The following is an 18,575-nucleotide window of genomic DNA, read 5'->3' as shown; positions in this document are numbered from 1 at the left end:
AAGTGAGCTGTAGCCCACGAAAGCTTATGCTACAATAAATTTGTTAGTCTCTAAGGTGCTACAAGTACTCCTATTCTTTTTGCGGATACAGACTAACACGGCTACTACTCTGAAACCTATCATTGATGGCAAGGAGTTATCTTCTTGGACTCTTCAGCTCCATCAAGAATTTCAAGTGTCCGGTACCATGATAGGGTCTTCATGTTCTGTTTTTCAGGATTTGCCGAAGTAGGAGGATATGAGGCCTTTATGGAGAAATATATGCAAGCAATTCCAAGCAACACCTCATATGGAAACATTACCATTGACCCAAAATGCTACACCCCTCGGGCAGATTCTTTCCACATCTTCCGAGACCCAATCACTGGAGATTTGCCATGGCCGGGCCTTACCTTTGGGTTGAGCATCCTGGCTTTGTGGTACTGGTGCACAGATCAGGTAGAGTAAAGGGAACAACTCGGAAATTCAGAGCATTCTAAAATTTGCAGTGTAGTTGGATTGATCTCTCTCATCCCAACCCTGTGCCATAAAAATGGTGATTATCTCCTGAGAGGATTTTTTTTTTCTCTATAGCTTTGAGTCACAGCCTCTTCTATGTTAAGTGAATACAATGTGTATGTTCCTTTACTATTTTTTCATGCCATTCTGGACATATGCTGTGTATGTGATTTTTCCACCCCCCTTTCTTGTGACATGCTGTGGATGAACGTTGAGGGTCCAGTTTTGAAAATATGACCTTTATCAAGCTGGGTATAGACTTGGCTTCCCAGCGGGAAGTGGCACGGCCCGAGGGAAGTGCTGGCCACCACTTCCTGCCGCCCCCATTGGCCTAGGATGGCGAACCTCAGCCAGTGGGAGTCATAATCGGCCAAACCTGTGGACACGGCAGGTAAACAAACTGGCCCGGCCCACCGGGGTGCTTACTGTGGTGAGCCACATGCCAAAGGTTGCTGACCCCTGCGTTAGACAATAGAGTATTTACTTTTAACCATTTAAATGTGTTATTGGGCTTTCAAATGCCCTTGTATTTTTGTAATTACGAGCAAGAGCAAAGACTTCTTGCTGGAATACAGTTGAAACAGAGTCATTTGTGCCTTGGTGTGCCCGGAATCATGTGTGGGTGACAAATCTGGAGTCATTCACATCTACTGTCTCATTGACAGGTTATTGTTCAGCGATGTCTCTCAGCCAAGAACATGTCCCATGTGAAGGCCGGCTGCATCTTGTGTGGGTACATAAAGCTGCTGCCCATGTTTTTGATCGTGATGCCTGGGATGATCAGTCGAATTCTGTACACAGGTGAAACCTAATACTGTAGCCCTCTCATTCTCTTCTCATTCCTCCTCCAGTCCCACTCAGTTTTCTTTCCTGTCCCCCTCCAGCTCCTTCAGTCCCTCTCCTGACTCAGACTGTGAAAACACATACACAGACCAGCCTTTCCCACAAAGTAAGAAGACAGGGCTCTTTCTCCTTCCCCTGCTCAGGGCTCTCGGTGATGCTATTACTGTCCTTTGTGGGGACAGGAATCCTAGAGGGTGTGTCCTCTTTGTTGGAATTTGTTACAACATTCCTGCTCTGAGAGGGTGGGAAACACTCCTGTCTGTGACTGACAGACTTCACAGGGCAGAGGGAGTGGTGCCTGGATCCCAGAGAGGAGTGCTCCCAGCTCATGGAAATGCCTGTAGTTTGCATGCTGCCTGAGCTCAGTGTGAGCGCAATACCAGTTGTTTTTTTCCCTCTCCACTGAGGTGTGTGTACAACAACAGAGGAGAGCAGGTGGTCTGAGCTGGAGAGGGGCTTTCAGAACACATACTAACTTTGCCCTGGTCCCAATTTTGTAGTCCTCACATTATTCAGTCTCGACTTCCTGTGCAGTTCTGTGGATGCAGTTTTGGTGACTTGACCTCAGCAACATCACTATTCCCCAGCTAGGAAAGAAGTGATGAAGGAATGGAATTCCTTCCCACAGCTGCAGAGCCAACGGTGATATCAGGCAAATAAATCCAGTGGTTTAGCATGGAAATAGGTTTGGGAAGTACTCTTGATTTTTGAGTAACTTGCTGCTATGATCCCAAGTAACCCTGTTTTTTGTTATCTTTTTCTCAGATACGGTGGCTTGTGTCGTGCCCTCAGAATGTGAGAAATACTGTGGCACCAAAGTTGGCTGTTCAAACATTGCTTTTCCAAAAATGGTGGTGGACCTTATGCCGAATGGTAAGCTGTTGCTGTGATAGAGTTTTTGTGGGTAAAACATGGATGGGAGATTAATAGAAGCTAGTTGTTGAGGGGGAGACATGTCCCAGGGCTCGAATTCAGCTACCAGAACTAGGAGACCTGCATTCTCATTTAGTCGATTTGACATCACTAGTTTCTTGAGTTATCAGGGCTCAGCTATCATAGGCCCTAGATCATTCCAATATATAGTTTATTCCTGTACATGCCAAGCATTGCGATCAATGTGACCATAGATGCCAGATGGTTACAGCCTAGCCATGACAATGTTACCTATTTGCAAACATGAGGCAGTAAGACGCTGCTGGTGTTAGCCTTGTGAGAGAAAAAAATCTGGCCTACAGTTGCCAGTTTTTAAGAGGTGGCCTCTGCCAGGATCTCTGTGTTGAGGGACATGCTTGCAGTTCCTCTGCTAAACTCACTGGACTGGGAAGAGAAAGTGCAGCCCCCTTGGGGTTATTGCTCTCCCACTGACCCAGAGTCCAATCAGGCAGTATAAACAACAAGATTGTGTTTTTGTGGGGGTGTCTCTGACCCCTCACTTTGTACACAAAGGACTCCTATCTGAGTAAATACACTCAGCCATTATCCATCTCCTAACAGCCCAGCCTGGGTATTGTGTGGTATTGAAAATGTTGTGCTTCCTGACCTAAAAGGCACCACTACCTTCCATCTGCAGTAGGATACCATGAAGTTGTCATAAGCTGGGCATGCTTCATTTACTAACAGATAGCTGGGTTGGAGAGGTCAGCCCATGCAATCAAAGAGATGTCACTTATGGAGCATTCCCAGTGACTGACCCTCCCCAGCTCAGGTGGTGTCTCTCTGTGTTTCAGGTTTGCGAGGGCTGATGTTGTCAGTCATGTTGGCCTCTCTCATGAGCTCCCTGACTTCCATTTTTAATAGTGCTAGCACTCTGTTCACCATGGACATCTACACCAAAATACGATCCCAGGCATCTGAGAGAGAGCTCATGCTGGCTGGGAGGTAAGTGTTACTGCCCCGCTTCCCAGCATTAGGAACCTAATGAAATATTGGAGCCGTCACAGACTGCATCCTTCAAAGTTCACTTTAAAGTGCCTTGATGAACAACTTTTCACTGAATGCATGTGATGCAGCAGTGACCTCTTGTGGCCTGACAGCTTAATCCCATGTGTGTCTTTCTCGATATTCTGTGGGGTAGTTTCCAGCCATGTTTCTTATTTAAAGATTAATCTGAGGTGTCTATTCCCTAAAGATATCCCAGGGGATCTATTTAAATTTCATTCCAAGATGCCAGTTAGACAAAGCTACAGCATCAGTAATATTCACTAGCTATGCGCTGATTTCTCTATTATTCATTCCTCTCTGATGTTTTATTGATTTGCTGTATTTATAGATGACTTCTTATTATAGGTGATTTATTATTTTGGTAGCAGAGTTCTCATTTTGGGTTGAGTAAGAGCTAAGGGATCTGGTGAGATCTCATTGCTAGTTGCTTCCCCCAACCCCACGCCACCCTACTCCCAGTGCTGATGGTTGATTACTGTCTTTTTTTGCTGATGTTTTAATGCTGGTTGAATAACACAATGAATTGTTGAATTGTTGATTGGTTCATTGTAATTTCTGTATTTCTGATTGATGTTTATAAATACATGGCTAACAGATTTTTGATTGACTGTATTTGCAGGTTATTTATGTTAGCTTTAATTGGTATCAGCATTGCTTGGGTTCCTGTGGTGCAGTCAGCTCAGAGCGGGCAGCTCTTTGATTATATACAGTCTGTCACCAGCTACCTGGGGCCACCCATTGCTGCTGTCTTCCTGCTTGCTATCTTCTGTAAGAGGGTCAATGAGGAGGTGAGTACAGGCTAGGAGAAGAGCTCTGTGTGCAGAAGTTCACAAAAGACATTCATCTATGCACTGGGACAACTCCCCTTTCTTAGTTTCAGTTTGATTCTCAATTTCTTTAAGGCTATTCCCGCTACAGGCCAGTGCCTGAGGTTCCAAAGCAGAATGCTTGGGGGGCTCTTGGCTCAGTTGAGGACTCCTCATATTCCTCTTCCACCACATATATGTAAATGTGCATGGACTTTGTTGGACTTTATTGGCTCCTAGACAACTGTGGAGCTGGAACCACCTACTGTTTCACTGTGACTTGTGTTGAAGGGATAATTTCAGGTAAACAGTGCTTTATTGCAACCTTCTAGGGTTCTGTAGGCCTCAACAAGGAAGGAGAAAGTCCTCTGGTTAAGCTGCTGGACTGGAACTCGTAAGATCTGGGTTCTATTCCCAGTTGTGCCACAGACTGCCTGTGAGAACTTAGGCAGGTCACTGCTGGCTTGAATTTCAGAGGTGCTGAGCACTCAGAACAACTCTCTTAGAAGTCGGTGGGAACTGTGCGCTCAGCACCTCTGAAAATCACTCCAATAATAGCTCTGTAGCTCAATTTCCCCACTTGTAATGCTGAGGATAATACTTGCCTATGGTCCCCATGAGGATAAATTCATTAATATCCGTGCACCTCACAAACGCGATGGTGAGGAAAGCCAATAGATAAACAATATAACACTGTTTCCAGGTGGGGTTGGAGCTTTCTAGTTACTTTGACTCCTTTCTCTGGAGATTGGTTGATATACTAACAGTAGTAGTAGTGGATATTTCCCAAGCAGGGATATTCCATTTCCAGTCACTGCTTGGTTGAATCTCATGTAATGGATCAAGTCCTGAGGTCCTGAAGAAAAATGGATTAAGAATTAGTAAGATCCTCAGCATTTGGTCCAAAGCACACTCCTAATTAGAAAAAATACTGGGATCAAGTAAAAGCTGAAGAAATTTGAGGCACTGCCTGGATCAAAGTCCCATTTTTAGTAAAAGCAGCAGAGAATCCTGTGGCACCTTATAGACTAACAGACGTTTTGGAGCGTGAGCTTTCGTGGGTGAATACCCACTTCGTCTGACGAAGTGGGTATTCACCCATGAAAGCTCACGCTCCAAAACGTCTGTTAGTCTATAAGGTGCCACAGGATTCTCTGCTGCTTTTACAGATCCAGACTAACACGGCTACCCCTCTGATACTTGACACCATTTTTATTAGTATCTTCCAGATTAGACTTTTCAGAAAGATTCTTATTTCTACTGTAAACTGAGTGTCTCACCTTGTCTTATTCCAATATATTTCTGTGATTTTTCTGATCATTTAACAATAATAGTCACAAAATAAAATTTGTTCAAACTAGAAAATTTCTAGCAGGATATTTAATTCTGTACCATTAGTTGTCTCCTGTTTACCCTATGGGCCAAATTCTACATCAAATGGGTGCAACTTGACTAAAGTCAGAGGACTACATCTGCTTACTCCAGGAGTGACTTTGGCTCTGTATGTCTGTTGGTTTTGTTGTATTTAGGAGGAAGGGTAAACACATAGATAGGGAAGGACAAATCTCTGAAGGTGGTTCTTTGAGTAGTGTCCCTATGCGGTAACGTCCCTGCACCTGGGATTGGAGATCTTCCCTAGCAGTGCCCGTTGGGCCATACAGGCACTCCTCCCAGTCTTGCACCATGAGCAGCATCTATTCAGTGCTGTGTGGTCCAGCTGCCCTCAGTTCCATCTCAATTGCCTTGATCTGTGACCGAATCCTTAGCAGAGTCTTGCATATGTCTTTACTGTCCTTCATAATACTAGTGTTTTCACTACTATTTCTTAGTTATTAGCTGCTTTCTAAAAAGTTTTAAAATTCCCTTTACCCCCTCTTACAACAAATATCTTTTTTCCTTTGGCTCTTTCCTCCCCATTGTTTTTAGATTAGCAGAGGGTTCCTTTTCTGTGCCCTTCCCTGCTGGGTAGCTCTGCCTGTCTGTGGCTATGCCCACACCTTCCATGTTTAAGAGGTGCTTCTCCTGTCATGAGGCTATTCCAGTGAGCGATGGCTACTCATAGTGCACGCTGTTTGGGTGAGAGGCACATATCACAAAAGTGCACAAAATGTCTCAAACTGAAGGCTCGGTCCAGAAAGGACCGTGAATTGAGGCTAAAATGTTAATAATGGAGAGCTCACTGTGACTAGCCTCTGATCCTGGCCCCAATACCTCTCCTTCGTGGTAGTCACCATCAGCATGGTCATCGGCAGACCCCTGCTCACCATACACCACAAAAAGGAAAATCTTCACTCTCTCCATCAAGCGGAGAAGAGACAGGCCCCAACTCACTCACCAAGGAGCCACCTTGGAAAAAGGCAACTCCCATGAGGTCAGTAGGCTCGACATCTTTGGGGGCAAGACCTGGCTCCTGTGACCATCCAGACACCTCTAGTCCCAGCACTCTTGAGATCCAAGGGCCCTAAGAGGGCAGGACCGCAAATAGACGCACAATCACTTGGGACTGAGATGGACAGATCTAAAATCTCCCTCAATGACTTTGAGTGCATTAGCGCCCACTAAGCCCCTGGCGCCATCTACTGGTTGTTCAACAGAAGGCACTTAACATCTGCACCATCGCTATCCATTATGTCTGCACAAATACATATATAGCCATCAGTACCGATGATGCTCCTGCTGGTATCACAAGAGTTCCGCTACCTGAGAGACCTGATCCTCTCTGACACTCCAGAATCACCGCTCTTCTGTACCAAGCTCCCAGCAGTCCATGCCTCTTCCCTGGAGATAGATCTGTCACACTCCATTCTCTTTCACCATCGAATACCACTCCACCCTTCTCCATTGAGGAAGAAGAGGAGTACTCCATCATGCCTCACATCCCACGATCATCTCAAAGGGCTCCACAGAATCATACTACTGCACTAGATACCTAGAGATCAGAAATGACACAAGTCCTTGTTATGGACACCCCTGGATGCAGCCCCAGGTGCCTGTTCCCCTACACTGGCCTTGGGCTGCATATAAGTCACACTTTCCCAAACTATGAGCAGAGACAGGGACAAATACACTCTCTGTCCTTGTCAGACTCTAGGCCTCTTTCTCTGAGCCTGAATTGCTAGAGGAGCATGATGAAGAAACAGAGGAAGAAGTTACATCACCAGCCCACATCTCGTCATCCTTCCCCAATGAGGCCATCATGCCATCACTCCAACATCAGGAGATGATTTTAAACAGTTCCACAAACTGTTCCCCAGGATTGTGGATTCTCTCCAGATCCCCCTGGAGGAAGTTAGAGAACAAAAGCTCAAGATGCTCAACATCTTGCAGTCCTCCACATTGGCAAAGATCGCACTTCCAATCAACGAGGCCTTGTTGGACCCAGACAAGTTGATCTGGCAAACCGCCCTACCAGCAAGTGAGTGGACGAGAAGTACTATGTCCCTGCTAAGGGCATGGAATTCCTATTTTCTCATCCTACTTCAAACTCCCTCATAGTCAATGTGGTGCAGGAGAGAGGATGACACAACCGTTTCAGGACAGCCCCTTATGACAGGAAGAGGAATTGCTAATTATGAGGCTCTCCTAGCTAAATATAACCATGTGAACTATTCCAAGTTTCATGAGGTCAGTCAACATCTCCTAGAGGACAAAAAGCAGCAGATGGTGGAAAGACAACTTCTGTCCTGTACGGCGCCACAGGCCTTTCTGGATGCTGCGGACATGGTGGCCCGCTCCATTGCGGCATCTGTAGTGATGAGAGGAGCCTCATGCTTCCATCTCTGAGGGTTCCCCAGGGAAGTGCAGATGACGGTGGAAGATCTACTGTGTGAAGGATCTAAACTTTTTGCCAAGCATATTGATGACTCCTGACATTCTTGAAAAGATTCTAGTGTGACACTGAGTTCTCCTGGCATGTATACAGCAGTGCTGAAGAGGAGACAGGTAGATATCAATCTACTCCAAGATCTAAACCTCCACATTTCACCCTTCAATAGCTTTATGATACACAATGCAGGTGGCCGAGACCTCCTCCCAAACACAGGCAGACATTGGCACAGGCAACTACACCCCACCCATCCATCTCTACACCACAATTTTGAAAATGTGGTCAAGGCCCTGAGATGCCTCCCCTGGTCCAGTTGCTGAAACCATCTCCAGTAATCCTTCAGTTTGGCAACTGGTTGACCCCATTCTAGCCATCATGGCGAAAAATCGCCTCTGACAAGTGGGTATTCTATTTTGTTCCTCTCTCCTAACCACTGACCCCTCTTCCCCGTCTCTCTTCAGGGACCCTTCTCACAAACACCTTCTACAAAAAGAAAATAAACCACCTGCGCCTGGGTGCTATAGAACTGGTCCCATTCCAACACAGAGGGAAAGTTTTTTATTCCCAGTATTTTCGGATCCAAAAGAAACCCAGCAGGTGGAGACTTATCCTAGACTTGAGGAACCTCAACAAGTTCATCAAATTACAATGCCTCAAGATGGTCACACTATCAACAATAATCCCAGCACTAAAACAGGGGGACTGGGCCCTCAACCTCCAAAGCACGTACTTCCACATCAGTCTCTTCCCACAGTGATTCCTCAGATTTCATCTAGGGTCTGACCATTATTAATAAAAAGTACTTTGACCTCTCTATGGCACCCAGGATATTTTCCAAGGTCCTCGCGGTGGTGGCGACGCCTTTGCAAACAAGGGATTGTAAGATTCCCATATGTAGACGACTGCCTCCTCATGGCTCCCTCCATACGAACCTTTTCTCAGACTTCAGCCTCCAAATAAACATACAAAAATCGGTACTGATGCTAGCCCAGCATCTGGAGTTTATTGGGGCCCAACTGGATGCTATAAAGGCCAGAGCCTTTCTCACAGTGCACAGATTTTCCACAATAATCACCCTTATCTCCACTGTGAGAACCTGCCCATGGATCTCTGCCAGGACTTGTAAATAGCTGCTTGGTCATATGGTAGTGGCCAAGTTCATGGTGAAACATGCAAGATTGCACATGCGCTGTCTTCAGGGATGGCTATGAACAGCGTACGTACCCCACAGACATAGCCTAAACACACTGCTCTCAATACCAATCAAGATCAAAGACTCATTAGACTGGTGAATGCAACCCTGAAATGTCTGCATGTGGGTCCCCTTCCTCCAATCAACACTGTCCTTGATATTGATAACTGGCACCTCATTGTTTGGATGGGGAGCACATCTACAAACTCACACAGTACAGGGCAAGTGATCCCTGTCAGAATCCATGTTGCACATCAACCTTCTAGAATTATGTGCATGCTGAACACTTTCTGCCAATAATCGACAAAGGACCATAAGAGTAACAATGCACACCACCACCTGCATGTTCTAGATTAACAGATGGGGGGTGAGGGAGGCAGAGAGGTCCCAATCCCTATGTACAGAAGCTCTGAAATTGTGGAACTGGTCTATCCAACATGGCATTGACATCCCTGCCACATACCTACACACCTAAACACCATGGCAGACTCACTGAGCAGGAGGTTCTCACAGAACACGAGTGGGAGATGGACACAAGAACCCTACAACACACATTCAGTCGTTGGGGATTCCTGAACATAGATCTGTCTGCCACTCCCCAAAACACCAAGTGCCCACAATTTTGCTCAAGAGCAGCTCTAGGTCACCAATCTCTGGGGGATGCCTTTCACATTTTGTGGGATGCACCCTTCCTCTATGCTTTCCCACCCTTTCCCCTACCATTCAAAGTGCTCAACAAGATACAAGTGAAATGAGCAAGGGCCGTCTTCGGAGCCCCATGCCATGACAGATCTGGTATCCTAACCTCTTGTGCATGGCAGTCTGTCCACTGATTACCCTGCAGTCAACACCACACCTCTTCTCTCAGGAGACAGGCCAGATTCTCTGTCCAAATCTAGAACTTCCATTTGAAGGCCTGGCTCCTTCATGGTTCCAGGATCCGAAGGTAACCTGTTTTGAAAGTGTAAAGGAGATTCTTTTAAATAGCAGATATTCAACAACTCGATATACGTATCTACAGAAATGGAAAAAGTTCTGGATTTAGTGCAACACCAAACATATCCCATCAATTGCCACTTCTTTACTAGTCATTCTGGATTACATCCTGGAACTCGAGATTGGGGCTATCCACAAGCTCCATTTGCATACATCTGGCCGTCATTACTGCATTCCACTCCAAGATAGAGGGCAGTTGGTATTTACTCAACCAATGACAAAAAGACCTTAAAGGTCTCCAAAATTTTACTCTGATGTATGAGACCCCACCCCACCTTGGGATCTCAGCCTCATTCTACTCTGTATCACCAGCCCCCACTCGAACCAATGATGTCCTGCTCCTACATGCACCTGTCCATGAAATTTGTTTCTCATAGTAATTACTTCTGCCTGACGAGTAGGAGAAATTGGTGCCCTGCTGGCATATCCTCCCGTACACAATCTTCTATAAAGATAAGGTCACGTTATGATCTCACCAGTAGTTCTTACCCAAGGTACCACCCTCATTCCATCCAAACCAACCTATCCACCTTCCCTGAGCCACATAGATAGCAATCAGCCTGAGGTTGGATGTCAAACGGGCACTAGCTTTCTCCCTTGACAGAACCAAATTGTTCAGACAATAGCCACGTTTATTCCTCTCTATTGCTGAAAGATCAAAAGGTTCAGCAATATCCAAACATCTTTTGAAATGGATCTCAGGGTGCATCCACCTTTGCTATCAACATCACAAACTTCAGCCCCCATCTGGCACTCGATTGCTGTCCACATCAATAGCTTTCCTGAATATAGTGCTGATTACTGACATTTGTAAGGCAGCCACCTGGGTGTCCACAGACATCTTCAGTCATTATGTTTTCACCCACAATTCCGCATCAGGTGCCCTGCTAGGACACACAGACCTGTCCTCCTCAGTAGAGATCATTCCCAGTCTTCCAACTAAGGGCACTGCTCTACAGTCACCTACACCATACGGACACTACTTGAAGAGAAGAAAGTTACTCACCCTGTGCAGTAACTGAGATTATTTGAGATGTGTGTCCTATGGGTGCTGCACTACTCGCCCTCCTCTCCTCTGCTTCAGATTTCAAACATTGACTCTGCAGTAGAGAAGGCACTGACAGCAGTTGGACCACATAGCGCTATATAGACGCCACTCTCGGCATGAAATGGGGAGGGGAGCGTATGTGTGGCCTAATGGGCCCTGCTACTAAAGATCTCCAATCACAGGTGCAGGGATGCTACTGCATCTAACGTGGAGCACCTGTAGGGAAACACATCTCGAAAAACCTCAGGTACTGCATTGCATGAGTAATCTTCTTTTCAAAGGTTTGGTTCAGATAAGGATCTAAAATTCTAGAAGCTCATCTGACATTCTGCAAACTTCAAAAACAGCTTGAATGAGCTGTGCTGTGGGGGCAGAGGATTGTAATGATTTAATAGATTTTTAAGGCTGGAAAGGAACTCTGTGATCATCTAGTCTAACCTCTTTCATATTGCAGGCCAAAGAATCTCATGGAGAGTTGGGACAGGGCATTCCTAGCAATTTTACTGGGATATGTCGAGGTTGCAGAGCCTTTTCTTCAAATATCTGAGTGCAAACCTCATGTAATTCTTGAGAAACAATTTCTTTTCAAAACAAACACTGCAGTGCTGCTGTTCTTTTTAAAAAAATACAAACAAACAAGAAAAACCCTTGCCAGTAACCCAGCACTCATGAGCAAACCTTCAATAACATAGTAGCATGTACAGGCTAATGTTCCCAAGCCATCCTACAGTCACCCTACATTTGTAGGGGAGGGAGGCAGGGTTCTAAGGAGCCGTTATATAAAGAAAAGAATTTTTTTTAAAGCAGGAAAAGCACTTTGACCTTTTCAGAGACTTTTGGAGATTCTCTTGATTTCCTAGCCAGTACATGATGTGCGTTGACACTAGGAGTTCAATTTAATAACTGATTTGCTTCTGGTTAATAAGAAGGCTTATGTTCTTCGTGTTCTTAATTCCTTGGTGATGTAGGTTGCTCACGTGTCCATTGGCAGTAGTGCACATTCCATTGACATTAGTAGGTTAAAGAAGGCAATGTATTTACATATCCACAACAGCTTTCTGCCTGTCACTTTCTTTTGCAGGGTGCCTTCTGGGGCTTGGTCATTGGGCTGGTCATTGGGCTGAGTCGAATGATTACAGAGTTTGCCTATGGAACTGGCAGCTGTGCAAACCCCAGCAATTGCCCAGAGATCATTTGTGGAATTCACTATTTGTACTTTGCTATAATCCTTTTTGGGATCTGCGCCATCATCATCTTGGGCGTCTCACTGATAACTAAACCCATTCCGGATGTACATGTGAGTATCACTGTCTCTTGCTCTCCTGCTCCCTGAGATAGAGGAGATCTATGAAACTGATCACTTTAATTTACACTGTAAGTAGCATTAAGCATATTCTACCCTGGAATTTTACATTATATACATTATATAGGATCCTTCCAGTTAACTGGGTTCAGAGAGAAGTTCTGCATCTTTTTCAAATTATTCCTTGGTCCAGATATCTCTGGAAATGAAGCACGCTCAGCTAGGAAAACAAATGTTCTGGAGAGTACTCTGTAACTACTAACGCCATGAAGACATTATATACAGTGGAACCTCAGTCTTACAAACACCAGAGTTATGAATTGACCAGTCAACCACACACCTCATTTGGAACTGGAAGTATGCAATATGGCAGCAGCAAAGACAAAAAAAAAAAAAAGAAGCAAATACAGTACTGTACTGTATTCAGTGTAAACTACTTAAAAAAAAGTGTGTTAAAAAAAAGAGAATAGACAAGGTAATAAAACTGTTTCTCTGCTTGTTTCATTTCAGTTAAGACAGTTAAAAACAGCATTTTTCTTCTGTTTAGTAAACTTTCAAAGCTGTATTAAGTCAATGATCATTTGTAAACTTTTTAAAGAACAACCATAACGTTTTGTTCAGAATTACAAACATTTCAGAGTTATGAACGACCTCCATTCCTGAGGTGTTCGTAATGCTGAGGTTCTATTGTAGTGCAAAAATACACAATAAGAAGGGAATTTGATTTCTGAGAGACACACACAATAGGTGACGCATACAGTGTGTGTAGCTAACAAAGATTTAAGGGATGAAGGTGTTAAGAAAGGGAAAGAGGAATAGTCTCCTACACTATCTGTCCTCAGTCTTACGAGATCCCTAATAATCCCTGAGTATTATTTAGCAAACATTCATGAGACCCCCAAATCCTGTGCTGATCTCAGCATTTCAAGGCTTGCAGCATTGTAAACTCATATTTTGTTTAATGGCAGCTTTACCGCTTGTGCTGGTCTCTTCGGAACAGCAAAGAGGAACGTATTGACCTGGATGCAAATGAGAAGATTGAGGAACCTGAGAGCAATGACAATGAATCAGGTGATTTCTGAATAACATTCTCATTTAAGATCAGTGGAAGCCATCAGTGTATTTGGGGTTCCCAACTTCAGTACAGAAGAAGCAGTGAAAGTGCCCTGTACTCCCATGAAAACTCAGATGCTAAAGGGCCAGTAGGCAAAGTTAATGCACAAATTTTTCACCACTGTCTATTAATTGGGTCTGGTGTAGATTGTGAGTGAAATTAATTACGCAATGACAATCTAGTTCCAGCTGATTTTTGTGCACAGCACAAAAGCCTTCATATAATTAGGTGAGAAGCCTAGGGCTAAAACAAACTGGGGTGGTACAGCTCAGGAGCGATGTGGTTGCAAGAGTTGTGTGTGGACCTTACACTTTAAAGGACAGAATGAAGATGCATTTGGAAGTGGTGTGTAGGGGTTAGGTTTTGAAACAGTGAAGGTGGTGCACAGCAGGGTGAAGGTGTTTTGCCAGAACTGCACTGGGAAATTTACACAAAACTTTGCCTGGCTCCAGGCTCTGAGACAAAGCTCACTTCCACAAGGTTGAAAGCATCGGTGAATTCAGCCATTTAATTAAAAAAAAATCATAGAATATCAGGGTTGGAAGAGACCTCAGAGGGTCATCTAGTCCAACCCCCTGCTCAAAGCAGGACCAATCCCCAACTAAATCATCCCAGCCAGGGCTTTGTCAATAATACAAAAAAACCCCAACATCTGATTAAGCAGAGAAACCCTTCACAAATCAGCGACCTACTTCTCAATCTCAGGCTGAAGAGACATGGCTGGTGTCTTTATCCTCTAAGGCCTGTGCGCACCATGTAAGCAGGGAAAAGTTGCCTTAAATCAACCAGAGATAACTGGTGGAGAATCCCCCCAGCAGAGGATCTTTCTGCAGGCAGAAAGTTGGAGCTGTCTCCTACACAGCTGCCCTCCCTAACCTTACCCCATGTAAGGGAAAGAGGGAGCAAGTTGGAGGCAAAGCATAATGAGGAAGGAGAGTGGATGTGGCAGAGCGGACCTGTGCGGTGCCAGATTGTTCACTGGTGTAAATTAGGGTGTCCTTGTGCAGCCTTGACTCAGGGAGCCCCAGATGGCTCCCTGTGGCCCCTTCCTCTCTCCCCAACTGCAAAGCAGCACAACGCATAAGGAGGTGTAGTTGGGGAGGGCCAGGAGGTGAAGATCTGGGCTATTACTCTGTACCCAACACTTTTCAATCCTGTATGTTTAAGTATTTATAATGTGCATGAATCAACTTAGTGATTTCTAGCATTTGTGAGCTACCAGTATTTTCAGCTATATCACTGCAAACTGAGAACAAACCGTTAGTGAACTGGAAAGCACAGGGGTTTGTAGGGTTCAAAATTATTAGCAATAGCTACAGAGCTACTTGATCATAAATCACTCACTTTGCATGTCTGCTGTGGAATCATAATATTGATCTGTTTCTACACCCCCATCTCTCCTTAGGCATTTTTCATCATTAAGATCACAAATTGGAGCTGTTATTTCAGTTACAAGAGGCTCTAAAGCAGAGGTTCTCACAACAATTTTTTGGTGGCCTCAGAGTGCAGCCACCAATTCTTGCTGATGGCTGTGCTGACAATTTTTCCTAAAATATTTAATTAATTTTAGGAAAAACAAATAAATATGCACATATACATGTCCAAATCATATTTTATTTATGTAGGTGTTTTTTTTCAGACTCAGTAATAAAAATAATTTACAGTTGTCTGTATTCTTTACTGGACCTAAACAGAATAGAAACGCAAATAAGGCACTTTTCGTGTTCTTGTCTTTTTACTGTTGTTTCTTTTGCTTTTTTGGTTGCGCTGGCAAATCTTCTGCTGTGAAAAGTGATATTTGTATGTTTGTTAATATCACTTTTCACAGCAGATTTTCTCAGCCCCCACAAGCCCTGGGACAAGTTAAGCCCTGGATAGGGAGGTGGGCAGGGAGGCAGTGGGGCTCAGGAACAATGGTGGGGGTGGCGAGTCTGGTTCCAGAGATTGGAACCAGAGCCTGCCATTGTGTGCATGGAGCACGAAGCCCTGTGACCAAAGCCTGCCTCCCTTACCCCACCCTGGTAAGTGAGGAATTCATCAGCTGCCTGCACCTCCAGCATTTGGGTCTCTGGGGGTTAGGAGGGGCAGGGCCCAGCCGCTGCAAGTGGCCCTGGGAGAGGGGCCACTGCTTTGTGCCCCTCACCCCCCACCCCCATCACAGCACAGGTGGCTGTGGCTGCAAGAAAATGCCATAGTGGCCACATTTGAAAAACAGTTCTCTAAAGAATACTCTGCATCACTGAGACCTTGTTTTAATGCCAGTCTTATGGAGCCATACACATCATGTTACTTGACCACTGTGCTATTTTTTTCTATCACAGAACAAGGTGGTGAAGAGCAAGGATGGTGGAAGAAGGCCTACAACTGGTTCTGTGGTTTAAATCAGAAAAAAGGTCACAAATTGAGCAAAGAGGAGCAGGAAGCGATAGAGAAGAAACTGACTGACACTTCTGAGAATCCAATCTGGAGAAATGTTGTGAACATAAACGGCATCATTCTACTGACCGTGGCTGTATTCTGTCATGCCTTCTTTGCATAAATTTCATCTCACACTCCAGAGTTTACATGAAGGTCTAACTCTAGTCCCTTTTCCTTTTGAAATTGCACTGTATTCTTCAAAAGAAATTGTTTTCTAAATTATACAGTTAGATATACTTATGAGATTTGTACAGTGAGATTGTATGAATACATTGATTTATTCATTGGTTATATAGTGGTAATTAAACATCTTTTGGCTAAAGAGCAGGCATATTAAAGTCCCAAACAGTAGAATTTCAGTCCAGTGCGTCAGGGAGAATTTAGTAAATCTCTTTTCTTACAAAATACATTTCACAGCTCAATTTCAGAATATGAGAACCAGGGCTGGATGAGCTGCATGGAGTTCATGATTTTGTGAACTATTCTGGGGAACTGGCGAAAATTTCTGGCCATTTTCCCAAGGTGATTTTTTTTTTTTTTTTTTTTTTAAAGTTCAGCTATATGAAGGGCTGTGCTATGGGTTTAGGATAAATGAATCCCCTCAAAATAAAGGCAGCCTTTGGTGAGTTCCCCTGGATAACATTTTATTGATGAATTCCTTTGATACTATCGCTATTTTTAATAGCCCTTTTCTCTTTCCATTATCTGTTCCATACATTACACTGTTTTCAGTGGATTTTTTCTTCTCTCCTCTTTTATCTCTTTTTCTTCCAAGTGGAATATGAACCCCAGTACCATCTGAATTTAACTTGTGCTATTTGAGTGGGTTTGAAATTAGGCAAACTAAGTCTGACCAGCCTTAATAAGAGTCGTGGCTATGCCTGACTCTTCAAGATTAGCTTTAAAGGTTCCAATGCAATCTGAGCATTTAGTTTAATATGAATCTGTTTGAATGTGAAAACTTTATTTATAAAAATATATTCATGGTAGTTTTGATTCCCTAGCATGATGTCAAAATTAGACTCCATTTACATTTACTGTGGACCTCCATTTTATAAGGAAGGCACTTAGTTCCCCTTCTTAGTTAGTGGATTTTCTACCTGGTAATTCTGGCTTTGTCTCTTGCTTCCAAGTACACTAAGACATTACAGTATTTTTCCTGCCAAATTATGAATCTTCCTTCTCTGACAGTTTTTAAGAAATTTCATTCATGCCGTGAAGTAAGACTTACACTATAGTTTCCTTAAGGAAAACAGTCACTGCTCTGAGATCATCTAAACCATTCCAATTGTCTTCATCTTGTTTGGGAGTGTGAAACCAGGCTGAGAGCTTGATGAGGCAATGATAGGTTGCCAGCCCTCCAGGTTTGGCTTGGAGTCTTCCAGAATTGGCATCCATCTCCCGGTGACTATTAAAAGGAATCCAGGAGATTTTAATAGGATATTTTAAGAAAATGACATTATGTCATGTTGGAAAAAAATATCTTCCAGAATAGCTTCATTAAGAATTGACAGCTCTAGGCAATGACCATGGCTTGAGTCTCAGAGACTAGTAAGAAGCTATGGAGAGCAGTTCCAGGCTGAAAAATGAAACCAGAACTTTTTAGCACCTAATTCATCTTCCCAAGGAGGCATAGATACAGAGAAGGCACATCAGAAATTTCCAGTTGCTGCAGCTAATCTATATTACAATCCTTTTTGCCTTGTGTACCACAGTGTCCTGCAATGTCTCAATTCAGTTGTAACATGCATCTCATCTTCCTGCAGTATTCTACAGCACACTGCACTGTGCTGCTGCAATATGTAACAAGCAAACCAATGGAATCTTTCTGAAGCATGCTGCACTCCTGCAAATCCCTATTACTTTCATGATGCACTGTCTTCTGACAGCATATTCAGATGAGTCCATAGCAAAATGCGCTGTCCTCTTACTGCATGTAGCTGCACTAGGATTTTCAGTATAATGTTCTGTTTCTCTGGAATATCCTGACATGTACTGCATAGTGCCAAATCATCAATACAATTTGAATCCTAATGCCAATGGTCTTACAATAAATAGAGCAGCAGGGAGCATCTTAAGTCGTCATTGTATTGTTATGAATTAATTATATTTCATTAACTATGAAGGTTGTACGTATTAAAATGTTTCTAATGTGTTTGGGGACCAGAAAGTCAAGAGTTCTTTGTATAACACAATAGAAAATGTAAAATATAAAAAAAAGTTTCTTGATCAAAAGTCAAAATCAGATGTCCTCAGTCTTGATCATTTGCATATCTGGGAAATGGCTGTAATGGCTGGGTTGCTGTAGCAGATGAGAAACTAGTGAATGAGCCCTTCTTGTGGATGATGCAGCTCCTTCTTAGCTACAGTTTGTAACTAAACTGAAAACACTGAAATGATGAGACCTTTTGGATAAAGGCAAAAACAACACAGATGGTTTCCCCAGCCAGTGAGAAGCCTATGCCATGGCATGACCCCCTTGTTGGGGACTCTTTGTTGTCAGGCTCTTTGCTGCTTGTTTGCTCCATTTCTCCACGAAGGCTGAATAATAAAGCTTTTTGAAATCACAGATTGGGAAGTGCAGAGAGAG

General features: G+C 43.8%; 1 protein-coding gene across 1 annotated transcript in view; it reads left to right on the top strand.

Moving 5' to 3' along the window:
• SLC5A1 (solute carrier family 5 member 1) overlaps window positions 1–18,155 on the top strand; it is a 51,992-nt gene extending 33,837 nt beyond the window's left edge. Inside the window, exons 8-15 of the mRNA XM_032801304.1 lie at window positions 218–438; window positions 1,164–1,299; window positions 2,107–2,214; window positions 3,069–3,219; window positions 3,902–4,070; window positions 12,232–12,447; window positions 13,422–13,524; window positions 15,889–18,155. Of these exons, the coding sequence (XP_032657195.1) occupies window positions 218–438; window positions 1,164–1,299; window positions 2,107–2,214; window positions 3,069–3,219; window positions 3,902–4,070; window positions 12,232–12,447; window positions 13,422–13,524; window positions 15,889–16,106 (1,322 nt within the window). The 3' untranslated portion in view covers window positions 16,107–18,155. The remainder of the gene's footprint in view (window positions 1–217; window positions 439–1,163; window positions 1,300–2,106; window positions 2,215–3,068; window positions 3,220–3,901; window positions 4,071–12,231; window positions 12,448–13,421; window positions 13,525–15,888) is intronic.
• The last annotated feature ends 420 nt before the right edge of the window (window positions 18,156–18,575 follow it).

The sequence above is a fragment of the Chelonoidis abingdonii genome, chromosome 22 (assembly GCF_003597395.2).
Source record: "Chelonoidis abingdonii isolate Lonesome George chromosome 22, CheloAbing_2.0, whole genome shotgun sequence".
Taxonomy (NCBI): Eukaryota; Metazoa; Chordata; order Testudines; family Testudinidae; genus Chelonoidis; species Chelonoidis abingdonii.
Note: the sequence above shows the minus strand (reverse complement) of the source record. Positions and strands in the feature narration are given on the sequence as shown.